Consider the following 24,731-nt stretch of genomic DNA (forward strand, 5'->3'; position numbering starts at 1 on the left):
ATGAGCTGTGTGTTAGATATGAGCTATGAGCTGTGTGTTGGATATGAGCTATGAGCTGTGTGTTGGATATGAGCTATGAGCTGTGTGTTGGATATTAACTATGAGCTGAGTGTTGGATATGAGCTGTGTGTTAGATATGAGCTATGAGCTGTGTGTTAGATATGAGCTATAAGCTGTGTGTTGGATATTAGCTATGAGCTGAGTGTTGGATATGAGCTGTGTGTTAGATATGAGCTATGAGCTGTGTGTTAGATATGAGCTATGAGCTGTGTGTTGGATATTAGCTATGAGCTGAGTGTTGGATATGAGCTGTGTGTTAGATATGAGCTATGGGCTATGTGTTGGATATGAGCGGTGTGTTAGATATGAGCTATGAGCTGTGTGTTAGATATGAGCTATGGAGCTATGTGTTGGATATGAGCTGTGTGTTAGATATGAGCTATGAGCTGTGTGTTAGATATGAGCTATGAGCTGTGTGTTGGATATGAGCTATGAGCTGTGTGTTGGATATGAGCTATGAGCTGTGTGTTGGATATTAACTATGAGCTGAGTGTTGGATATGAGCTGTGTGTTAGATATGAGCTATGAGCTGTGTGTTAGATATGAGCTATAAGCTGTGTGTTGGATATTAGCTATGAGCTGAGTGTTGGATATGAGCTGTGTGTTAGATATGAGCTATGAGCTGTGTGTTAGATATGAGCTATGAGCTGTGTGTTGGATATTAGCTATGAGCTGAGCTGTGTGTTGGATATGAGCTGTGTGTTAGATATGAGCTATGGGCTATGTGTTGGATATGAGCGGTGTGTTAGATATGAGCTATGAGCTGTGTTGGATATGAGTTAGATATGAGCTATGGGCTATGTGTTGGATATGAGCTGTGTGTTAGATATGAGCTATGAGCTGTGTGTTAGATATGAGCTATGAGCTGTGTGTTGGATATGAGCTGTGTGTTGGATATGAGCTGTGTGTTGGACATGAGCTGTGTGTTAGATATGAGCTGTGTGTTGGATATGAGCTGTGTGTTGGATATGAGCTGTGTGTTGGAGAGGGCAGTTGTGGGACTTCAGGCTGTTCAGTTACTGTTTATCCTTCCTCTAACCTCTCCTAAAAAAAAAACTTCTCAAATAAATCTATCCTCTAAATCACTGTGAAGTTGTCATTGGTATGGTCTTTCCTGTCCCCTAGCCACAGAGAAACAGAGAGAAAAGGTTGTTCTGATGTTTAGAGTTGTTATATACACAGAGTGACTATAGACCGTAGAGTGGTACTCTGTGTGTCAACCAGGGGGAGAGGGGGGGAACAATAAAGTTTTTTTTTTCTACCAGCAGCTGTGAACTTCTCTCTCTGAGGTAGTGTATGGGCTCAGGCAGAGGGCTTGTGTAAAATATTCTCTCAGTTCTTCAGGATATTGACCTTTTTCTCTCTTTCGTGGACAGAGGTGGAATAGTTCTGAAGTATTCAGGGAATGTGTGACTGTGGGGGTGAGATGTGGCCTGTAGTCATTCCAGCCTTTCTGTGTGTCTCTGTTTATTGAGTTGGTCTACGACAGGCAGCAGGCAGCAGGCAGCAGGCAGCAGGCAGCAGGCACTGCCTTTCCTCACTGGAAATGATGTTGCTCTATTATATTAGAAAATAACCTGATATATTTCATTCTTCAGCTGTTTTCCTTTCAAAACGCTCAGATCAGAGCTTTACGTCATGATGATGAAGACACCAAATACCAAATTCTTAGTCAGAATGGGGCAGTGAGTGTCTCCAGGCTTTAGCTCAACAGGCTAACACAGTCTGGTGTTGCTCAGATGACCTGAGTTCAAAGGCAGTCTATCAAACACAAAGTTAAACTTCTCACGTCTCTTCGGATCAGTCCAAGGTATGACAATATCTTTGTAGCTACTAGTGTTACATTAGATTGGCATAATTTGCCTTCTATAGGATGCTATTGATCTGTTGAAAATAATCTCTCTCTGTCTCTCTGTCTCTCAATTCAATTCAATTCAAGGGCTTTATTGGCATGGGAAACATGTGTTAACATTGCCAAAGCAAGTGAGGTAGACAACATACAAAGTGAATATATAAAGTGAAAAACAACAAAAATTAACAGTAAACAGTCGGTCTCTCTCTCGGTCTCTCCCTCTCTCTCTGTCTCTCTCTCTCTGTGTCTCTCTCTGTGTCTCTCACTCTCTCTCTCTCTCGGTCTCTCTCACTCTCGGTCTCTCTCACTCTCTCTCTCTCTCTCTCTCTCTCTCTCTTCTCTCGGTCTCTCTCTCTCTCTCTCTCTCTGTCTCTCTCTCTCTCTGTCTCTCTCTCTGTCTCTCTGTCTCTCTGTCTCTCTCTCTGTCTCTCTCTCTCTGTCTCTCTCTCTCTGTCTCTCTCTCTGTCTCTCTCTGTCTCTCTCTCTCTCTCTCTCTCTCTCTCTCTCTCTCTCTGTCTCTCTCTCTCTCTCTCTCTCTGTCTCTCTCTCTCTGGCTCTCTCTGGCTCTCTCTCTGTCTCTCTCTCTGTCTCTCTCTCTGTCTCTCTCTCTCTCTCTCTCTCTGTCTCTCTCTCTCTCTCTCTCTGTCTCTCTGTCTCTCTCTCTGTCTCTCTCCATCTCTCTCTCTCTCAATTCAAGGGGCGTTATTGGCATGGGAAACATAAGTGAGGTAGATAATATACATAAGTAAAATAAACAAATATTAACAGTAAACATTACACATACAGAAGTTTCAAAACAATAAAGACATTACAAATGTCATAGTATGTCTGTATGCAGTGTTGTAACGATTTACAAATGGTTAAAGTACAAAATGGGAAATAAATCAACATAAATATGGGTTGTATTTACAATGATGTTTGTGTTTCACTGGTTGCCCTTTTCTTGTGGAAACAGGTTACACATCTTGCTGCTGTGATGTCACAGTGTTGTATTTCATCCAATAGATATGGGAGTTTATCAACATTAGATTTGTTTTCAAATTCTTTGTGGATCTGTGTAATCTGAGGGAAATATGTCTCTCTCATATGGTCATACATTGGTCAAGAAGTGCAGCTCAGTTTCCCCCTCATTTTGTGAGCAGTGAGCACATAGCCTGTCTTCTCTTGAGAGCCATGTCTGCCTACGGCAGCCTTTCTCAATAGCAAGGCTATGCTCACAGAGTCTGTACATAGTCAAAGCTTTCCTTAAGTGTTGGGTCAGTCACAGTGGTCAGTTATTCTGCCACTGTGTACTCTCTGTTTAGGGCCAAATAGCATTCTAGTTTGCTCTGTTTTTTTGTTAATTCTTTCCAATGTGTCAAGAAATTATCTTTTTGTTTTCTCATGATTTGGTTGGGTCTAATTGTGTTCCTGTCCTGGGGCTCTGTGGGGTGTGTTTGTGTTTGTGAACAGAGCCCCAGGACCAGCTTGCTTGGGGGACTCTTCTCCAGGTTCATCTCTCTGTAGGTGATGGCTTTGTTGTGGAAGGTTTGGAATTGCTTCCTTTTAGGTGGTTGTAGATTTAAACGTCTCTTTTCTGGATTTTGATAATTAGTGGGTATCGGCCTAATTCTACTCTGTATGCATTATTTGGTGTTTTACGTTGTACACAGAGGATATTTTTGTAGAATTCTGCGTGCAGAGTCTCAATTTGGTGTTTGTCCCATTTTATGAATTCTTGGTTGGTGAGCAGACCCCAGACCTCGCAACCATAAAGGGCAATGGGTTCTGTACCTGATTCAAGTATTTTTTTAGCCTGATATGTCGAATTTTATGTTCCTTTTGATGGCATAGAATGCCCTTCTTGCCTTGTCTCTCAGATCGTCCACAGCTTTGTGGAAGTTACCTGTGGCGCTGATGTTTAGGCCGAGGTATGTATAGTTTTTTGTGTGCTCTAGGGCAACGGTGTCTAGATGGAATTTGTATTTGTGGTCCTGGCGACTGGACCTTTTTTGGAACACCATTATTTTGGTCTTACTGAGATTTCCTGTCAGGGCCCAGGTCTGACAGAATCTGAGCAGAAGATCTAGGTGCTGCTGTAGGCCCTCCTTGGTTGGTGACAGAAGCACCAGATCATCAGCAAACAGCAGACATTTGACTTCAGATTCTAGCAGGGTGAGGCTGGGTGCTGCAGACTGTTCTAGTGCCCTCGCCAATACCTTGATATGTATGTTGAAGAGGGTGGGGCTTAAGCTGCATCCCTGTCTCACCCCACAGCCCTGTGGAAAGAAATGTGTGTGTTTTGCCTATAGCATACCCTCATGCCAAATTGAGTCAAAAGCTTGTTTGAAATAAAAAAAGCATGACAATACTTTGCCTTTGTTTTGTTTCTTTGTCAATTAAGGTGTGCAGGGTGAATATGTGTTCTGTCTTACAGTAATTTGATTAAAAAAACAATTTGACATTTTCTCAGTACATTGTTTTCACTGATCATTTCATTGAGGATACCATCAACACCACAGGCCTTTTTGGGTTGGAGGGTTTTTATTTGGTCCTGTAACTCATTCAATGTAATTGGAGAATCCAGTGGGTTCTGGAATCCAGTGTGTTCTGGAATCCAGTGTGTTCTGGAATCAGGTTTGTTCTGGAATCCAGTGTGTTCTGGTCGTCTTTAATAGTTGATTCTAACATTTGTATTTGATCATGTATATGTTTGATGCTGTTTGTTCTTTGTTATAGAGCCTAACAGATTGGAGAAGTGGTTTACCCAGACATCTCCATTTTGGATAGATAACTCTTTGTGTTGTTGTTTGTTTAGTGTTTTCCAATTTTCCCAGAAGTGGTTAGAGTCTATGGATTCTTCAATTACATTGAGCTGATATCTGACATGCTGTTCCTTCTTTTTCCGTAGTGTATTTCTGTATTGTTTTAGTGATTCATCATAGTGAAGGCGTAGACTCAGGTTTTCTGGGTCTCTGTGTTTTTGGTTGGACAGGTTTCTCAATTTATTTCTTAGGTTTTCACATTCTTTATCAAACCATTTGTCATTGTTGTTAATTTTCTTAGGTTTTCTGCTTGAAATGTTTAGATTTGATAGGGAAGCTGAGAGGTCAAATATACTGTTTAGATGTTCTACTGCCAAGTTTACACCTTCACTATTACAGTGGAACGTTTTATCCAGGAAGTTGTCTAAAAGGGATTGAATTTGTTGCTGCCTAATAGTTTTTGGGTAGGTTTCCAAACTGCATTCCTTCCATGTATAGCATTTCTCAGTATTACTCAGTTCCTTTGGCTTTGATGCCTCATGATGGAGTATTGCTCTGTTCAAGTAGACTGTGATTTTGCTGTGGTCTGATAGGGGTGTCAGTGGGCTGACTGTGAACGCTCTGAGAGACTCTGGGTTGAGGTCAGTGGGCTGACTGTGAACGCTCTGAGAGACTCAGGGTTGAGGTCAGTGATAAAGTAGTCTACAGTACTACTGCCAAGAGATGAGCTATAGGTGTACCTACCATAGGAGTCCCCTCGAAGCCTACCATTGACTATGTACATACCCAGCGTGCGACAGAGCTGCAGGAGTTGTGAGCCGTTTTTGTTGGTTATGTTGTCATAGTTGTGCCTAGGGGGGCATATGTGGGAGGGAATGCTGTCACCTCCAGGCAGGTGTTTGTCCCCCTGTGTGCTGAGGGTGTCAGGTTCTTGTCCGGTTCTGGCATTTAGGTTACCACAGACTAGTACATGTCACTGGGCCTGGAAATGATTGATTTCCCCCTCTAGGATGGAGAAGCTGTCTTCATTAAAGTATGGGGATTCTAGTGGGGGGATATAGGTAGCACACAGGAGGACATTTTTCTCTGTTGAGATCATTTCCTTCTGAATTTCTAGCAAAATGTAAAATGTTACTGTTTTGATTAATTTAATCTATACCAAATGAACATACCCCTTGAGTCCCTTCCCTGTTTCACACCTGGTACAGTGCCTTGCAAAAGTATTCACCCCCCTTGGCATTTTTCCTATTTTACAAATCTGGATTCCAATTGGATTTTACTTTGGATTTCATGTAAAAATTAAAAATAATAAAATAAAATGTAAAAGTGGTACGTGTATATGTATTCATCCCCTTTGCTATGAAGCCCCTAAATAAGATCTGGTCCAACCAATTACCTTCAGAAGTCATATAATTAGTTAAATAATGTCCACCTGTTTGCAATCTAAGTGTCACATGATCTCAGTATAGTGTGGGGCAAAAAAGTATTTAGTGAGAGCGACCTGGATTTTTTTTCTCATTTCGTCTGTCATAGTTGAAGTGTACCTATGATGAAAATTACAGGCCTCTCTCATCTTTTTAAGTGGGAGAACTTGCACAATTGGTGGCTGACTAAATACATTTTTGCCCCACTGTATATATATGAACGAGTAAATTCGTTTTTGCGTTCTGAAGTTGCTACCCAAGCAGGCTGGTCGTTTATACAACCCTCAACTGTTGCAAACCAAATAGTAGCATCGAAAAATGTGTAGAAGTTTTTTTTTCCACAAAGGAGATGAAGTTTATGAATTTCCTGGCTGAGCTGCGGGACAGTGGAGTTATGAGATTAACACGTCATGGTATTTTTTTAATCAACCAATCAGCATCCAGGATCCAAACAACCCGGGTCTCTCTTGTACAGACAATACTGTTAGTCTAAGAGGAGGCCCAGGGTCCCTCTTCTCTCAGACTACTAACTGCTTTTACCGTGTCTAATTTTCCCGACGAGGAAGTGAAGTCACGTTAAATATCTTCTCCTGTCTGACAATAGTGAAGTCACGTTAAATATCTTCTCCTGTCTGACAATAGTGAAGTCACGTTAAATATCTTCTCCTGTCTGACAATAGTGAAGTCACGTTAAATATCTTCTCCTGTCTGACAATAGTGAAGTCACGTTAAATATCTTCTCCTGTCTGACAATAGTGAAGTCACGTTAAATATCTTCTCCTGTCTGACAATAGTGAAGTCACGTTAAATATCTTCTCCTGTCTGACAATAGTGAAGTCACGTTAAATATCTTCTCCTGTCTGACAATAGTGAAGTCACGTTAAATATCTTCTCCGTCTCAAATATTGAGCTCTGAGGTAGAGGCTGTATGTGTACCGCCGCTGAGGTGGGCAACAATGCTCGGAATGTTCCTGTCTCCCTCCTATTGATTGACAGCTGGTGCCGCCAGTCAGGTGGAAGCAGCTCTGTGAGAGACCACCCCCCCCCTGCCCTCAGGGTTATTCCAAAACAAACCCCCGGAACCTTGGAATAACCCTTAGAATCACACACAACCAATCACACACAACCAATCACACACACAACCAATCACACACACAACCAAACACACACAACCAAACACACACAACCAATCACACACAACCAATCACACACAACCAATCACACACACAACCAATCACACACACAACCAATCCCACACACAACCAATCACACACACAACCAATCACACACACAACCAATCACACACACAACCAATCACACACACAACCAAACACACACAACCAAACACACACAACCAAACACACACAACCAAACACACACAACCAATCACACACAACCAATCACACACACAACCAAACACACACAACCAATCACACACAACCAATCACACACAACCAATCACACACAACCAATCACACACAACCAATCACACACAACCAATCACATACAACCAAACACACACAACCAATCACACACAACCAACCAAACACACACACACACACACACAAAACACACACACAACCAAACACACACAACCAATCACACACAACCAAACACACACAACCAATCACACACAACCAAACACACACAACCAATCACACACAACCAATCACACACAACCAATCACACACAACCAATCACACACACACACAACCAAACACACACACAACCAAACACACACAACCAATCACACACAACCAAACACACACAACCAATCACACACAACCAAACACACACAACCAAACACACACAACCAATCACACACAACCAATCACACACAACCAATCACACACAACCAATTACACACAACCAATCACACACACAACCAAACACACACAACCAATCACACACAACCAATCACACACAACCAAACACACACAACCAATCACACACAACCAATCACACACACACACAACCAAACACACACACAAAACCAAACACACACAACCAATCACACACAACCAAACACACACAACCAATCACACACAACCAAACACACACAACCAAACACACACAACCAAACACACACAACCAATCACACACAACCAATCACACACAACCAAACACACACAACCAATCACAAACAACCAATCACACACACACACAACCAAACACACACACAACCAAACACACACAACCAATCACACACAACCAAACACACACAACCAATCACACACAACCAATCACACACAACCAATAACACACAACCAATTACACACAACCAATTACACAAGGGTTTAAAACTAACACAGGAGTTGAACTTCCAGGCCCCCAGACACAAACACACAAACCTAATCCTCTTCCTGAGCCTCGTCTTCCTTCTCTTTTCGATGTTCAGGAACCGCAAGTACAATTTGTATCATAGTTCTACTCATAGGAGCACGTAGTGATGGGGGAAAATCTCCATATTATTTTTTGGACGACATATAGATACTTTGACTCCAAGTATCGTTTTTTGTTGTTGTTGCCAGGTAGCGTTATCTTTCTCTAGTTGGCTGTACCTGGAAGATGTTACACATCGATATTTGACTGGAAGTTGTACCTGCTCCAAACCCTCCGGTAGTTTCCATCCTGTAGCTTTGTTCTCCATCTTCATTTTGAAATAGTGAGCCAACGTGTTTTCACCACTTCTATTTCCATGTCTGATCAAAACTACATTTCTCTCGTCTCTCTGCAGCAGATATCTAGTCAGCAAAATGTTCTGAACATCAAATCGCAAATAAATAAAAATAAAGACTGAAATGGAAACATATAGCATAACTCACAGGCGAAGAACTGCCACGGCTGGTAGGTCTCTCCGAAGTCGGTGGAACGTTCTAGCACCCACAGGTCTGGTCGAGGAGAGTTGGCAAACTTGATGAGGACATAGGCCACGTGGAAGAGCTGCCATGGAGAAAGAAGAGGGACAAATGTGCTGAAATGTCCAATAGTTATTTGGAAAAGAGGATGTGTCCATCTTTCGCCATCACTTGGAGGGCTAGGGCCCACCCACCCAGCCAGCGATCCATCCACCCCCATCCAGCCACCCATCAACCCACCCACCCACCCAGCCAGCGATCCAGCCACCCACCCAGCCAGCCAGCCACCCACCCATCCACCCAGCCAGCGATCCATCCACCCCCCACCACCCAGTCATCCAGCCAGCCAGCCACCTATCCAGCCAGCCACCCACCCATCCAACCCCCATCCAGCCACCCACCCATCCACCCCCATCCATCCAACCAGCCACCCACCCATCCACCCCCATCCATCCAGCCACCCACCCATCCACCCCCATCCAGCCAGCCACCCACCCATCCATCCAACCAGCCACCCACCCATCCACCCCCCATCCAGCCAGCCACCCACCTATCAATCCAACCAGCCACCCACCCATCCACCCCCCATCCAGCCAGCCACCCCCATCCAACCAGCCACCCACCCATCCAACCAGCCACCCACCCATCCAACCAGCCAGACACCCACCCACACACTCAATATCCCTTTGGGGTTAATTACTGTACACATTCCTTCAGGAGTTGGTAGTGCATTTCTGAATCCTGCCCCAGGTTATCATGGTGATTAGCTGAGGAAGAGAGGAGAGGAGAAGGGGGAGAGGTTGAGGGAGAAGAGAGGAGAGGAGAGGAGAGGAGAGGAGAAGGGGGCAGAGGTGGAGGGAGGAGAGAGGGAGAGGGGAGAGGAGAGGAGAGAGGAGAAGGGGGGGGAGAGAGGGGAGAGGAGAAGGGAGGAGAGGAGGAGAGAGGGGAGGGAGGAGAGGAGAAGGGAGGAGAGAGGAGAGGAGAAGGGAGGAGAGGTGGAGGGAGGAGGGAGGAGAGAGGGGGGAGGAGAGGAGAGGTGGAGGGAGGAGAGGAGAGGTGGAGGGAGGGAGAGAGGTGGAGGGAGGAGGAGAGGAGGAGAGGGAGGAGGGGGGAGGAGAGAGGGGGAGGTGGAGGGAGAAGAGAGGGGAGGGAGGAGAGGTGGAGGGAGGAGGAGGAGAGGGGAGAGGAGAGGGAGGAGAGGAGAGGAGGAGGAGGGGAGGAGAGAGGGGAGGAGGGAGGTGGAGGGAGGAGAGGTGGAGGGAGGAGAGGTGGAGGGAGGAGAGGAGAGGAGAGGTGGAGGGAGGAGAGGTGGAGGGAGGAGGGAGGAGAGGAGGAGGGGAGGAGAGGGGAGAGGAGAGAATGGAGAAGAGCAGCACGGGGGTTGATCGATGGGCCTGTTGACACCTGAGGCAGGGGGAGAGAGGGGGATTGGGAAGGAAAGAAAAGGAGAGAGGTAGAGAGAGAGCAAAAGAGGGAAGACAGGGAAGGAGGTGACTCCGTCTTACACACGCCCAGGTCAGAACGCCACAGGCCAAAGGGAGTTTACAGTCTGGACAGTCTGATCTCAAGGGAAGATAGAGGAAGAGAGAGATCCTCAGGGAGAGAGTGACCCCAGATGATCAAAGCACGCCCAGGTCAGAGCAACATGACCACAGGGCAAAGTCACAGTGTGTTCTCAGATACAGGGAGACAGGGAGACAGGGAGGGGACCTGGACAGTGTGTTATCAGATACAGGGAGACAGGGAGACAGGGAGACAGCGAGTCACATCACTCTGTCTCTCTCTCTATGTACATGTCAGAGATAACCTCATCATCCACAGAATAACATAATCGCTAAAGAGAGCTGCCTGATGGACGAGATACAAGACTACCAGAGAGGAGAGCCAGGCTGACAGTCTCCTGAGAATAAGTCTAAAGAGACAAGACTACCAGACAGGAGAGACAGGCTGACAGTCTCCTGAGAATAAGTCTATAGAGACAAGACTACCAGACAGGAGAGACAGGCTGACAGTCTCCTGAGAATAAGTCTATAGAGACAAGACTACCAGACAGGAGAGACAGGCTGACAGTCTCCTGAGAATAAGTCTATAGAGACAAGACTACCAGACAGGAGAGACAGGCTGACAGTCTCCTGAGAATAAGTCGATAGAGACAAGACTACCAGACAGGAGAGACAGGCTGACAGTCTCCTGAGAATAAGTCTATAGAGACAAGACTACCAGACAGGAGAGACAGGCTGACAGTCTCCTGAGAATAAGTCTATAGAGACAAGACTACCAGAGAGGAGAGACAGGCTGACAGTCTCCTGAGAATAAGTCTATAGAGACAAGACTACCAGAGAGGAGAGACAGGTTTACAGTCTCCTGAGAATAAGTCTAAAGAGACAAGACTACCAGACAGGAGAGACAGGCTGACAGTCTCCTGAGAATAAGTCTATAGAGACAAGACTACCAGACAGGAGAGACAGGCTGACAGTCTCCTGAGAATAAGTCTATAGAGACAAGACTACCAGACAGGAGAGACAGGCTGACAGTCTCCTGAGAATAAGTCTATAGATACAAGACTACCAGACAGGAGAGACAGGCTGACAGTCTCCTGAGAATAAGTCGATAGAGACAAGACTACCAGACAGGAGAGACAGGCTGACAGTCTCCTGAGAATAAGTCTATAGAGACAAGACTACCAGACAGGAGAGACAGGCTGACAGTCTCCTGAGAATAAGTCTATAGAGACAAGACTACCAGACAGGAGAGACAGGCTGACAGTCTCCTGAGAATAAGTCTATAGAGACAAGACTACCAGAGAGGAGAGACAGGCTTACAGTCTCCTGAGAATAAGTCTAGAACATACCACTGCTTCTCGAAGACGCTCTCTCAAACTCAAATTCAGAAAGGCTTCATTAGCATGGAAAGTGTTCCATTTACTTCCTGGTTATTTAGCAGACTCTAATCCAGAGAGCGTCACGCCCTGATCTGTTTCAACTGTCTTTGTGATTGTCTCCACCCACCCCAAGATGTGGTCCTGTGTTTCCTGTCTCTCTGTGCCAGTGTATTTATCCCTGTGTTTCCTGTCTCTCTGTACCAGTGTATTTATCCCTGTGTTTCCTGTCTCTCTGTACCAGTGTATTTATCCCTGTGTTTCCTGTCTCTCTGTGCCAGTGTATTTATCCCTGTGTTTCCTGTCTCTCTGTACCAGTGTATTTATCCCTGTGTTTCCTGTCTCTCTGTACCAGTGTATTTATCCCTGTGTTTCCTGTCTCTCTGTACCAGTGTATTTATCCCTGTGTTTCCTGTCTCTCTGTACCAGTGTATTTATCCCTGTGTTTCCTGTCTCTCTGTACCAGTGTATTTATCCCTGTGTTTCCTGTCTCTCTGTACCAGTGTATTTATCCCTGTGTTTCCTGTCTCTCTGTGCCAGTGTATTTATCCCTGTGTTTCCTGTCTCTCTGTACCAGTGTATTTATCCCTGTGTTTCCTGTCTCTCTGTACCAGTGTATTTATCCCTGTGTTTCCTGTCTCTCTGTGCCAGTGTATTTATCCCTGTGTTTCCTGTCTCTGTACCAGTGTATTTATCCCTGTGTTTCCTGTCTCTCTGTGCCAGTGTATTTATCCCTGTGTTTCCTGTCTCTCTGTGCCAGTTCGTCTTGTTCTCCCCATTAGTCCCCAGTGTATTTATCCCTGTGTTTCCTGTCTCTCTGTACCAGTGTATTTATCCCTGTGTTTCCTGTCTCTCTGTACCAGTGTATTTATCCCTGTGTTTCCTGTCTCTCTGTGCCAGTGTATTTATCCCTGTGTTTCCTGTCTCTCTGTACCAGTGTATTTATCCCTGTGTTTCCTGTCTCTCTGTGCCAGTGTATTTATCCCTGTGTTTCCTGTCTCTCTGTGCCAGTTCGTCTTGTTCTCCCCATTAGTCCCCAGTGTATTTATCCCTGTGTTTCCTGTCTCTCTGTACCAGTGTATTTATCCCTGTGTTTCCTGTCTCTCTGTACCAGTGTATTTATCCCTGTGTTTCCTGTCTCTCTGTGCCAGTGTATTTATCCCTGTGTTTCCTGTTCTCTGTACCAGTGTATTTATCCCTGTGTTTCATGTCTCTCTGTACCAGTGTATTTATCCCTGTGTTTCCTGTCTCTCTGTGCCAGTGTATTTATCCCTGTGTTTCCTGTCTCTCTGTACCAGTGTATTTATCCCTGTGTTTCATGTCTCTCTGTGCCAGTGTATTTATCCCTGTGTTTCCTGTCTCTCTGTACCAGTGTATTTATCCCTGTGTTTCATGTCTCTCTGTGCCAGTGTATTTATCCCTGTGTTTCCTGTCTCTCTGTACCAGTGTATTTATCCCTGTGTTTCCTGTCTCTCTGTACCAGTGTATTTATCCCTGTGTTTCCTGTCTCTCTGTGCCAGTGTATTTATCCCTGTGTTTCCTGTCTCTCTGTGCCAGTTCGTCTTGTTTTGCCAAGTCAACCAGCGTTTTTTCCTAGATCCCAGTCTCTGATTTTTCCCTAGCCCTCCTGGTTTTGACACTTGCCTGTCCTGGTGCCGAACCCGCCTGCCTGACCACTCTGCCTGTCTTGACCTCGAGCCTGCCTATCCCCTGGTACTGTTTGGACTCTGACCTGGTTTATGAACTCTCACCTGTCCCCGACCTGCCTTTTGCCTCCCCAGTTTTGTTATAATAAATATCAGAGCTCAACCATCTGCCTTCTGTGTCTGCATTTGGGTTTCGCCTTGTGCCCTTATGGAGAGACTTACAGTAGTGAGTCATTTAGCAGACATAGATATCCTATCCTCTCCTCCCCTCCCCTCCCCTCTTCTCTTCTCTCCTCCACTCCTCCCCTTCCCCTCTCCACCTCTCCTCCCCCCTCTCCTCTCCTCCCCTCTCCACCTCTCCTCTCCTCCCCCTCCACTCCTCCCCTCTCCACCTCTCCTCTCCTCCCCCTCCTCCAACCCCCTCCCCCCTCTCCTCCCCATCCCCTCTCCCGTCCTGCCCTTTCCTCCCCTCCCGTCTCCTCCCTCTCCTCCCTCCTCCTCTCTCCTCTCCTCCCCCTCTTCCCATCCCCTCTCCCGTCCTGCCCTTTCCTCTCCTCCCCTCTCCTCCCTCCTCCTCCTCCTCCCCTCCCTCTCCTCCCTCCTCCTCTCTCCTCTCCTCCCTCCTCTCCTTCCCCCTCTCCTCCCCATCCCCTCTCCCGTCCTGCCCTTTCCTCCCCTCCCCTCTCCTCCCTCTCCTCCCTCCTCCTCTCTCCTCTCCTCCCCCTCTTCCCATCCCCTCTCCCATCCTGCCCTTTCTCTCCTCCCCCTCCTCCTCCTCCTCCCCTCTCTCTCCTCCCTCCTCCTCTCTCCTCTCCTTCCCCCTCTCCTCCCCCTCTTCCCATCCCCTCTTCCGTCCTGCCCTTTCCTCTCCTACCCTCTCCTCCCTCCCTCCTTTCCCCCTCTCCTCCCCCTCTTCCCATCCCCTCTCCCGTCCTGCCCTTTCCTCCCCTCCCCTCTCCCCCTCTCCTCCCTCCTCTCCTCCTCTCTCCTCTCCTTCCCCCTCTCCTCCCCCTCTTCCCATCCCCTCTCCCGTCCTGCCCTTTCCTCTCCTCCCCTCTCCTCCCTCCTCCTCTCTCCCTCCTTCCCCCCTCCTCCCCCTCTTCCCATCCCCTCTCCCGTCCTGCCCTTTCCTCCCCTCCCCTCTCCCCCCCCTCCCTCCCTCCTCTCCCTCCCTCCTCCTCTCTCCTCTCCTCCCCCTCTTCCCATCCCCTCTCCCGTCCTGCCCTTTCCTCTCCTCCCCTCTCTCGCATGTCCTACCCGCTGTCCTCCCATCTCCTGTCCTATGACAGATGTTGAGTGGGTGGACGTCTTAGGGCCCCCCCTCTGCCGGGCACCCCCCGGACGGACAGACCGGCTTATCTTGAGTCATCCCCAGTGGAGTATCTCAGGCTCGACAGAGATACAAAGGATACATAATAATGGAAGTCTTAAAGGAGGCACAGCTGTGCCTGTCTGTCTGTCTGTCTGTCTGTCTGTCTGCCTGTCTGCCTGTCTGTCTGCCTGTCTGCCTGTCTGTCTTGTCCAAGACAACCAATGTCAGCCCAGCACATGGATACAGTACAGTATATATATTCATCCAGACAATATTTATGTCTTGTCTGTCTACTCTGTCGACCCATGTCGAACCCCTGGAGACAGACTAGAACCAATCAGGTCTCCCTTTACCATACCCTGGAGACAGACTAGAACCAATCAGGTCTCCCTTTACCACTCCATGCTGGGCTAGACCGGGAGGGCTGGGGGTAGAAGGGGTTGAGGTGCTGGGGGCTGGGGGTAGAAGGGGTTGAGGTGCTGGGGGCTGGGGGTAGAAGGGGTTGAGGTGCTGGGGGCTGGGGGTAGAAGTGGTTGAGGTGCTGGGGGTAGAAGTGGTTGAGGTGCTGGGGGTAGAAGGGGTTGGGGTGCTGGGGGTAGAAGGGGTTGAGGGGCTGGGGATAGAAGGGGTTGAGGGTGCTGGGGATAGAAGGGGTTGAGGGGCTGAGGGGCTGGGGGTAGAAGGGGTTGAGGTGCTGGGGGGTAGAAGGGGTTGAGGTGCTGGGGTCTGGGAACTGGGGGCAGAAGGGGTTGAGGTGCTGGGGACTGGGGACTGGGGGTAGAAGGGGTTGAGGTGCTGGGGGTAGAAGGGGTTGAGGTTCTGGGGGCGAGGGGTAGAAAGGGCTGAGGGCTAGGGGGCTGGTGAGGTCACAAAAAGCAGGGGCATTCCCAGGAAGTCGCAGTAAGTCCCAGGAAGTCCCAGTAAGTCCCAGGAAGTCCGAGATGGATGAGTGCCATCTATTATGTACTTAGAAGTCCACTTCCTCCAGTATATATAGATACTACAGTATATCTATAGACACTACAGTATATCTATAGACACTACAGTATATATAGACACTACAGTATATATAGACACTACGGTAAATATAGACACTACAGCATATATAGACACTACAGTATATATAGACACTACAGTATATATAGACACTACAGTATATATAGACACTACAGTATATATAGACACTACAGTATATATAGACACTACAGTATATATAGACACTATAGTATATATAGACACTACAGTATATATAGACACTACAGTATATCTATAGACACTACAGTATATATAGACATATAGACACTACAGTATATATAGACACTACAGTATATATAGACACTACAGTATATCTATAGACACTACAGTATATATAGACACTACAGTATATATAGACACTACAGTATATATAGACACTACAGTATATCTATAGACACTACAGTATATATAGACACTACAGTATATATAGACACTACAGTATATATAGACACTACAGTATATATAGACACTACAGTATATATAGACACTACAGTATATATAGACACTACAGTATATATAGACACTACAGTATATATAGACACTACAGTATATATAGACACTACAGTATATCTATAGACACTACAGTATATATAGACACTACAGTATATATAGACACTACAGTATATATAGACACTACAGTATATCTATAGACACTACAGTATATATAGACACTACAGTATATATAGACACTACAGTATATATAGACACTACAGTATATCTATAGACACTACAGTATATCTATAGACACTACAGTATATATAGACACTACAGTATATCTATAGACACTACAGTATATATAAACACTACAGTATATATAGACACTACAGTATATATATATAGACACTACAGTATATATAAACACTACAGTATATATAGACACTACAGTATACCTAGACACTACAGTATATATACACACTACAGTATATATAGACACTACAGTATATATAGACACTACAGTATATATAAACACTACAGTATATATAGACACTACAGTATATCTAGACACTACAGTATATATAGACACTACAGTATATATAGACACTACAGTATATATAGACACTACAGTATATATAGACACTACAGTATATATAGACACTACAGTATATATAGACACTACAGTATATATATAGACACTACAGTATATATAGACACTACAGTATATATAGACACTATAGTATATATAGACACTACAGCATATATAGACACTACAGTATATATAGACACTACAGTATATCTATAGACACTACAGTATATATAGACACTACAGTATATATAGACACTACAGTATATATAGACACTACAGTATATATAGACACTACAGTATATCTATAGACACTACAGTATATATAGACACTACAGTATATATAGACACTACAGTATATATAGACACTACTACAGTATATCTATAGACACTACAGTATATATAGACACTACAGTATATATAGACACTACAGTATATATAGACACTACAGTATATATAGACACTACAGTATATATAGACACTACAGTATATATAGACACTACAGTATATATAGACACTACAGTATATATAGACACTACAGTATATCTATAGACACTACAGTATATATAGACACTACAGTATATATAGACACTACAGTATATATAGACACTACAGTATATCTATAGACACTACAGTATATATAGACACTACAGTATATATAGACACTACAGTATATATAGACACTACAGTATATATAGACACTATAGTATATCTATAGACACTACAGTATATCTATAGACACTACAGTATATATAGACACTACAGTATATATAGACACTACAGTATATATAGACACTACAGTATATCTATAGACACTACAGTATATATAGACACTATATATAGACACTACAGTATATATAGACACTACAGTATATATAGACACTACAGTATATATAGACACTACAGTATATCTATAGACACTACAGTATATATAGACACTACAGTATATATAGACACTACGGTAAATATAGACACTACAGCATATATAGACACTACAGTATATATAGACACTACGGTAAATATAGACACTACAGCATATATAGACACTACAGTATATATAGACACTACAGTATATATAGACACTACAGTATATATAGGCACTATAGTATATCTATAGACACTACAGTATATATAGACACTACAGTATATATAGACACTACAGTATATATAGACGCTACAGTATATCTATAGGCGCTACAGTATATCTATAGACACTACAGTATATATAGACACTACAGTATATATAGACACTACAGTATATATAGACACTACAGTATATATAGACACTACAGTATATATAGACACTACAGTATATATAGACACTACAGTATATATAGACACTACAGTATATATAGACACTACAGTATATATAGACACTACAGTATATCTATAGACGCTACAGTATATATAGACACTACAGCATATATAGACACTACAGTATATATAGACACTACAGTATATATAGAAACTACAGTATATATAGACGCTACAGTATATCTAGACGCTACAGTATATCTAGACGCTACAGTATATCTATAGACGCTACAGTATATATAGACACTACAGCATATATAGACACTACAGTATATATAGACACTACAGTATATCTATAGACACTACAGTATATATAGACACTACAGTATATATAGACACTACAGTATATATAGACACTACAGTATCTATAGACACTACAGTATATCTATAGACACTACACTACAGTATATCTATAGACACTACAGTATACAGTATATAGACACTACAGTATATATATAGACACTACAGTATATATAGACACTACAGTATATATAGACACTACAGTATATATAGACACTACAGTATATATAGACACTATAGTATATATAGACACTACAGTATATATAGACACTGCAGTATAGACACTACAGTATATCTATAGACACTACAGTATATATAGACACTACAGCATATATAGACACTACAGTATATATAGACACTACAGTATATCTATAGACACTACAGTATATATAGACACTGCAGTATAGACACTACAGTATATATAGACACTACAGTATATATAGACACTATAGTATATCTATAGACACTACAGTATATCTATAGACACTACAGTATATATAGACACTACAGTATATATAGACACTACAGTATATATAGACACTGCAGTATAGACACTACAGTATATCTATAGACACTACAGTATATATAGACACTACAGCATATATAGACACTACAGTATATATAGACACTACAGTATATATAGACACTACAGTATATATAGACACTACAGTATATATAGACACTACAGTATATATAGACACTACAGTATATATAGACACTACAGTATATCTATAGACACTACAGTATATATAGACACTATAGTATATATAGACACTACAGTATATATAGACACTATAGTATATATAGACACTACAGTATATATAGACACTACAGTATATATAGACACTCTATAGTATATCTATAGACACTACAGTATATCTATAGACACTACAGTATATATAGACACTACAGTATATATAGACACTACAGTATATATAGACACTACAGTATATCTATAGACACTACAGTATATATAGACACTACAGTATATATAGACACTACGGTAAATATAGACACTACAGCATATATAGACACTACAGTATATATAGACACTACGGTAAATATAGACACTACAGTATATATAGACACTACAGTATATATAGACACTACGGTAAATATAGACACTACAGCATATATAGACACTACAGTATATATAGACACTACAGTATATATAGACACTACAGTATATATAGGCACTATAGTATATCTATAGACACTACAGTATATATAGACACTACAGTATATATAGACACTACAGTATATATAGACGCTACAGTATATCTATAGGCGCTACAGTATATCTATAGACACTACAGTATATCTATAGACACTACAGTATATATAGACACTACAGTATATATAGACACTACAGTATATATAGACACTACAGCATATATAGACACTACAGTATATATAGACACTACAGTATATCTAGACACTACAGTATATATAGACACTACAGTATATATAGACGCTACAGTATATCTATAGACGCTACAGCATATATAGACACTACAGTATATATAGACACTACAGTATATATAGAAACTACAGTATATATAGACACTACAGTATATATAGACACTACAGTATATCTATAGACACTACAGTATATCTATAGACACTACAGTATATATAGACACTACAGTATATATAGACACTACAGTATATCTATAGATACTACAGCATATATAGACACTACAGTATATATAGACACTATAGTATATCTATAGACACTACAGTATATCTATAGACACTGCAGTATAGACACTACAGTATATATATAGACACTACAGTATATATAGACACTACAGTATATATAGACACTACAGTATATATAGACACTCTAGTATATATAGACACTATAGTATATCTATAGACACTACAGTATATATAGACACTACAGTATATATAGACACTACAGTATATATAGACACTACAGTATATATAGACACTACAGTATATCTATAGACACTACAGTATATATAGACACTACAGTATATATAGACACTACAGTATATATAGACACTACAGTATATATAGACACTATAGTATATATAGACACTACAGTATATATAGACACTATAGTATATATAGACACTACAGTATATCTATAGACACTACAGTATATATAGACACTATAGTATATATAGACACTACAGTATATATAGACACTATAGTATATCTATAGACACTACAGTATATCTATAGACACTGCAGTATAGACACTACAGTATATATATAGACACTACAGTATATATAGACACTACAGTATATATAGACACTACAGTATATATAGACACTACAGTATATATAGACACTACAGTATATCTATAGACACTATAGTATATATAGACACTACAGTATATATAGACACTATAGTATATCTATAGACACTACAGTATATCTATAGACACTACAGTATATATAGACACTATAGTATATCTATAGACACTACAGTATATATATACACTACAGTATATCTATAGACACTACAGTATATATAGACACTACAGTATATATAGACACTACAGTATATATAGACACTACAGTATATATAGACACTACAGTATATCTATAGACACTACAGTATATATAGACACTACAGTATATATAGACACTACAGTATATATAGACACTACAGTATATATAGACACTACAGTATATATAGACACTACAGTATATATAGACACTATAGTATATCTATAGACACCACAGTATATCTATAGACACTACAGTATATATAGACACTATAATATATCTATAGACACCACAGTATATATAGACACTATAGTATATCTATAGACACTACAGTATATCTATAGACACTGCAGTATAGACACTACAGTATATCTATAGACACTACAGTATATATAGACACTACAGTATATATAGACACTACAGTATATATAGACACTACAGTATATATAGACACTACGGTAAATATAGACACTACAGTATATATAGACACTACAGTATAGACACTACAGTATATATAGACACTACAGTATAGACACTACAGTATATATAGACACTACAGTATATATAGACACTACAGTATATATAGACACTACAGTATATATAGACACTACAGTATATATAGACACTACAGTATATATAGACACTACAGTATATATAGACACTACAGTATATATAGACACTACGGTAAATATAGACACTACAGCATATATAGACACTACAGTATATATAGACACTACAGTATATCTATAGACACTACAGTATATATAGACACTACAGTATATATAGACACTACAGTATATATAGACACTACAGTATATATAGACACTACATATATAGACATATATAGACACTACAGTATATATAGACACTACAGTATATATAGACACTACAGTATATATAGACACTACAGTATATATAGACACTACAGTATATATAGACACTACAGTATATATAGACACTACAGTATATATAGACACTACAGTATACTACTATAGACACTACAGTATATATAGACACTATAGTATATATATAGACACTACAGTATATATAGACACTACAGTATATATAGACACTACAGTATATATAGACACTCTAGTATATATAGACACTATAGTATATCTATAGACACTACAGTATATATAGACACTACAGTATATATAGACACTATAGTATATATAGACACTACAGCATATATAGACACTACAGTATATATAGACACTACAGTATATCTATAGACACTACAGTATATATAGACACTACAGTATATATAGACACTACAGTATATATAGACACTACAGTATATATAGACACTATAGTATATATAGACACTACAGTATATATAGACACTACAGTATATATAGACACTACAGTATATCTATAGACACTACAGTATATATAGACACTACAGTATATATAGACACTACAGTATATATAGACACTACAGTATAGACACTACAGTATATATAGACACTACAGTATATATAGACATTACAGTATATATAGACACTACAGTATATCTATAGACACTACAGTATATATAGACACTACAGTATATATAGACACTACAGTATATATAGACATAGACACTACAGTATATATAGACACTACAGTATATATAGACACTACAGTATATCTATAGACACTATAGTATATCTATAGACACTACAGTATATCTATAGACACTACAGTATATATAGACACTACAGTATATATAGACACTATAGTATATATAGACACTATAGTATATATAGACACTACAGTATATATAGACACTACAGTATATATAGACACTACAGTATATATAGACACTACAGTATATATAGACACTACAGTATATATAGACACTACAGTATATCTATAGACACTACAGTATATCTATAGACACTACAGTATATATAGACACTACAGTATATATAGACACTACAGTATATATAGACACTACAGTATATCTATAGACACTACAGTATATATAGACACTACAGTATATATAGACACTACAGTATAGACACTACAGTATATATAGACTACAGTATATCTATAGACACTACAGTATATAGACACTACAGTATAGACACTACAGTATATATAGACATTACAGTATATATAGACACTACAGTATATATAGACATACAGTATAGACACTACAGTATATATAGACACTACAGTATATATAGACACTACAGTATATATAGACACTACAGTATATCTATAGACATAGTATATATAGACACTACAGTATATATAGACACTACAGTATAGACACTACAGTATATATAGACACTACAGTATATATAGACACTACAGTATATATAGACACTACAGTATATATAGACACTACAGTATATATAGACACTACAGTATATATAGACACTACGGTAAATATAGACACTACAGCATATATAGACACTACAGTATATATAGACGCTACAGTATATCTATAGACACTACAGTATATATAGACACTACAGTATATATAGACACTACAGTATATCTATAGACACTACAGTATATATAGACACTACAGTATATATAGACACTACAGTATATCTATAGACACTACAGTATATATAGACACTATAGTATATATAGACACTACAGTATATATAGACACTACAGTATATATAGACACTATAGTATATATAGACACTATAGTATATATAGACACTATAGTATATCTATAGACACTGAGTGTACAAAACATTAAGACCACCTTCCAAATTTTGAGTTGCACCCCCCTTTTGCCCTCAGAAGAGCCTCAATTCGTCGGGGCAGGGACTCTACAAGGTGTTGAAAGCGTTCCACAGGGATGCTGGCCTATGTTGACTCCAATGCTTCCCACAGTTGTCCCATGTTGACTCCAATGCTTCCCACAGTTGTGTCAAGCTGGCTGAATGCCTTTGAACGTGAAACATCCAGCAGCATTGCAGTTCTTGACACAAACTGGTGCGCCTGGCACCAACTGCTATACCCCTTTCAAAGGCACTTAAATCTTTAGTCTTGCCCGTTTACCCTCTGAATGGTACACATACACAATCTGTCTCAATTGTCTCAAAAATCCTTCTTTAACCCGTCTCCTCCCCTTCATCTCTACACTGATTGAAGTGGATTTAACAGGTGACATCAAATAAGGGATCATTGCTTTCACCTGGATTCACCTGGTCAGTCTATGTCATGGAAAGAGCAAGAAATGTCACCATGCAAAATGTAGAATCAATCAAATAAATATCAATGGAGCCTGTACTATTCACCATGGGGTTCTAGAGTTCCTGTCCCTGGGGTTCTAGAGTTCCTGTCCCTGGGGTTCTAGAGTTCCTGTCCCTGGGTTCTAAAGTTCCTGTCCCTGGGGTTCTAGAGTTCCTGTCCCTGGGGTTCTAGAGTTCCTGTCCCTGGGTTCTAAAGTTCCTGTCCCTGGGGTTGTAGAGTTCCTGTCCCTGGGTTCTAAAGTTCCTGTCCCTGGGGTTCTAGAGTTCCTGTCCCTGGGTTCTAAAGTTCCTGTCCCTGGGGTTGTAGAGTTCCTGTCCCTGGGTTCTAAAGTTCCTGTCCCTGGGGTTCTAGAGTTCCTGTCCCTGGGGTTCTAGAGTTCCTGTCCCTGGGTTCTAAAGTTCCTGTCCCTGGGGTTGTAGAGTTCCTGTCCCTGGGGTTGTAGAGTTCCTGTCCCTGAGGTTCTAGAGTTCCTGTCCCTGGGGTTGTAGAGTTCCTGTCCCTGGGGTTCTAGAGTTCCTGTCCCTGTGGTTCTAGAGTTCCTGTCCCTGAGGTTGTAGAGTTCCTGTCCCTGGGGTTGTAGAGTTCCTGTCCCGGGGTTGTAC

At 41.4% G+C, this 24,731-nt stretch overlaps 1 protein-coding gene across 1 annotated transcript in view; it reads right to left on the bottom strand.

Moving 5' to 3' along the window:
• Positions 1 to 24,731, bottom strand: part of lama5 (laminin, alpha 5) — a gene marked incomplete at its 5' end in the record, with an annotated part of 282,983 nt that overhangs the window by 181,943 nt on the left and 76,309 nt on the right. Inside the window, one exon of the mRNA XM_042304281.1 lies at positions 8,906 to 9,023. Within this exon, the coding sequence (XP_042160215.1) occupies positions 8,906 to 9,023 (118 nt within the window). The remainder of the gene's footprint in view (positions 1 to 8,905; positions 9,024 to 24,731) is intronic.

The sequence above is a fragment of the Oncorhynchus tshawytscha genome, linkage group LG22 (genome assembly GCF_018296145.1).
Source record: "Oncorhynchus tshawytscha isolate Ot180627B linkage group LG22, Otsh_v2.0, whole genome shotgun sequence".
NCBI lineage: Eukaryota > Metazoa > Chordata > Actinopteri > Salmoniformes > Salmonidae > Oncorhynchus > Oncorhynchus tshawytscha.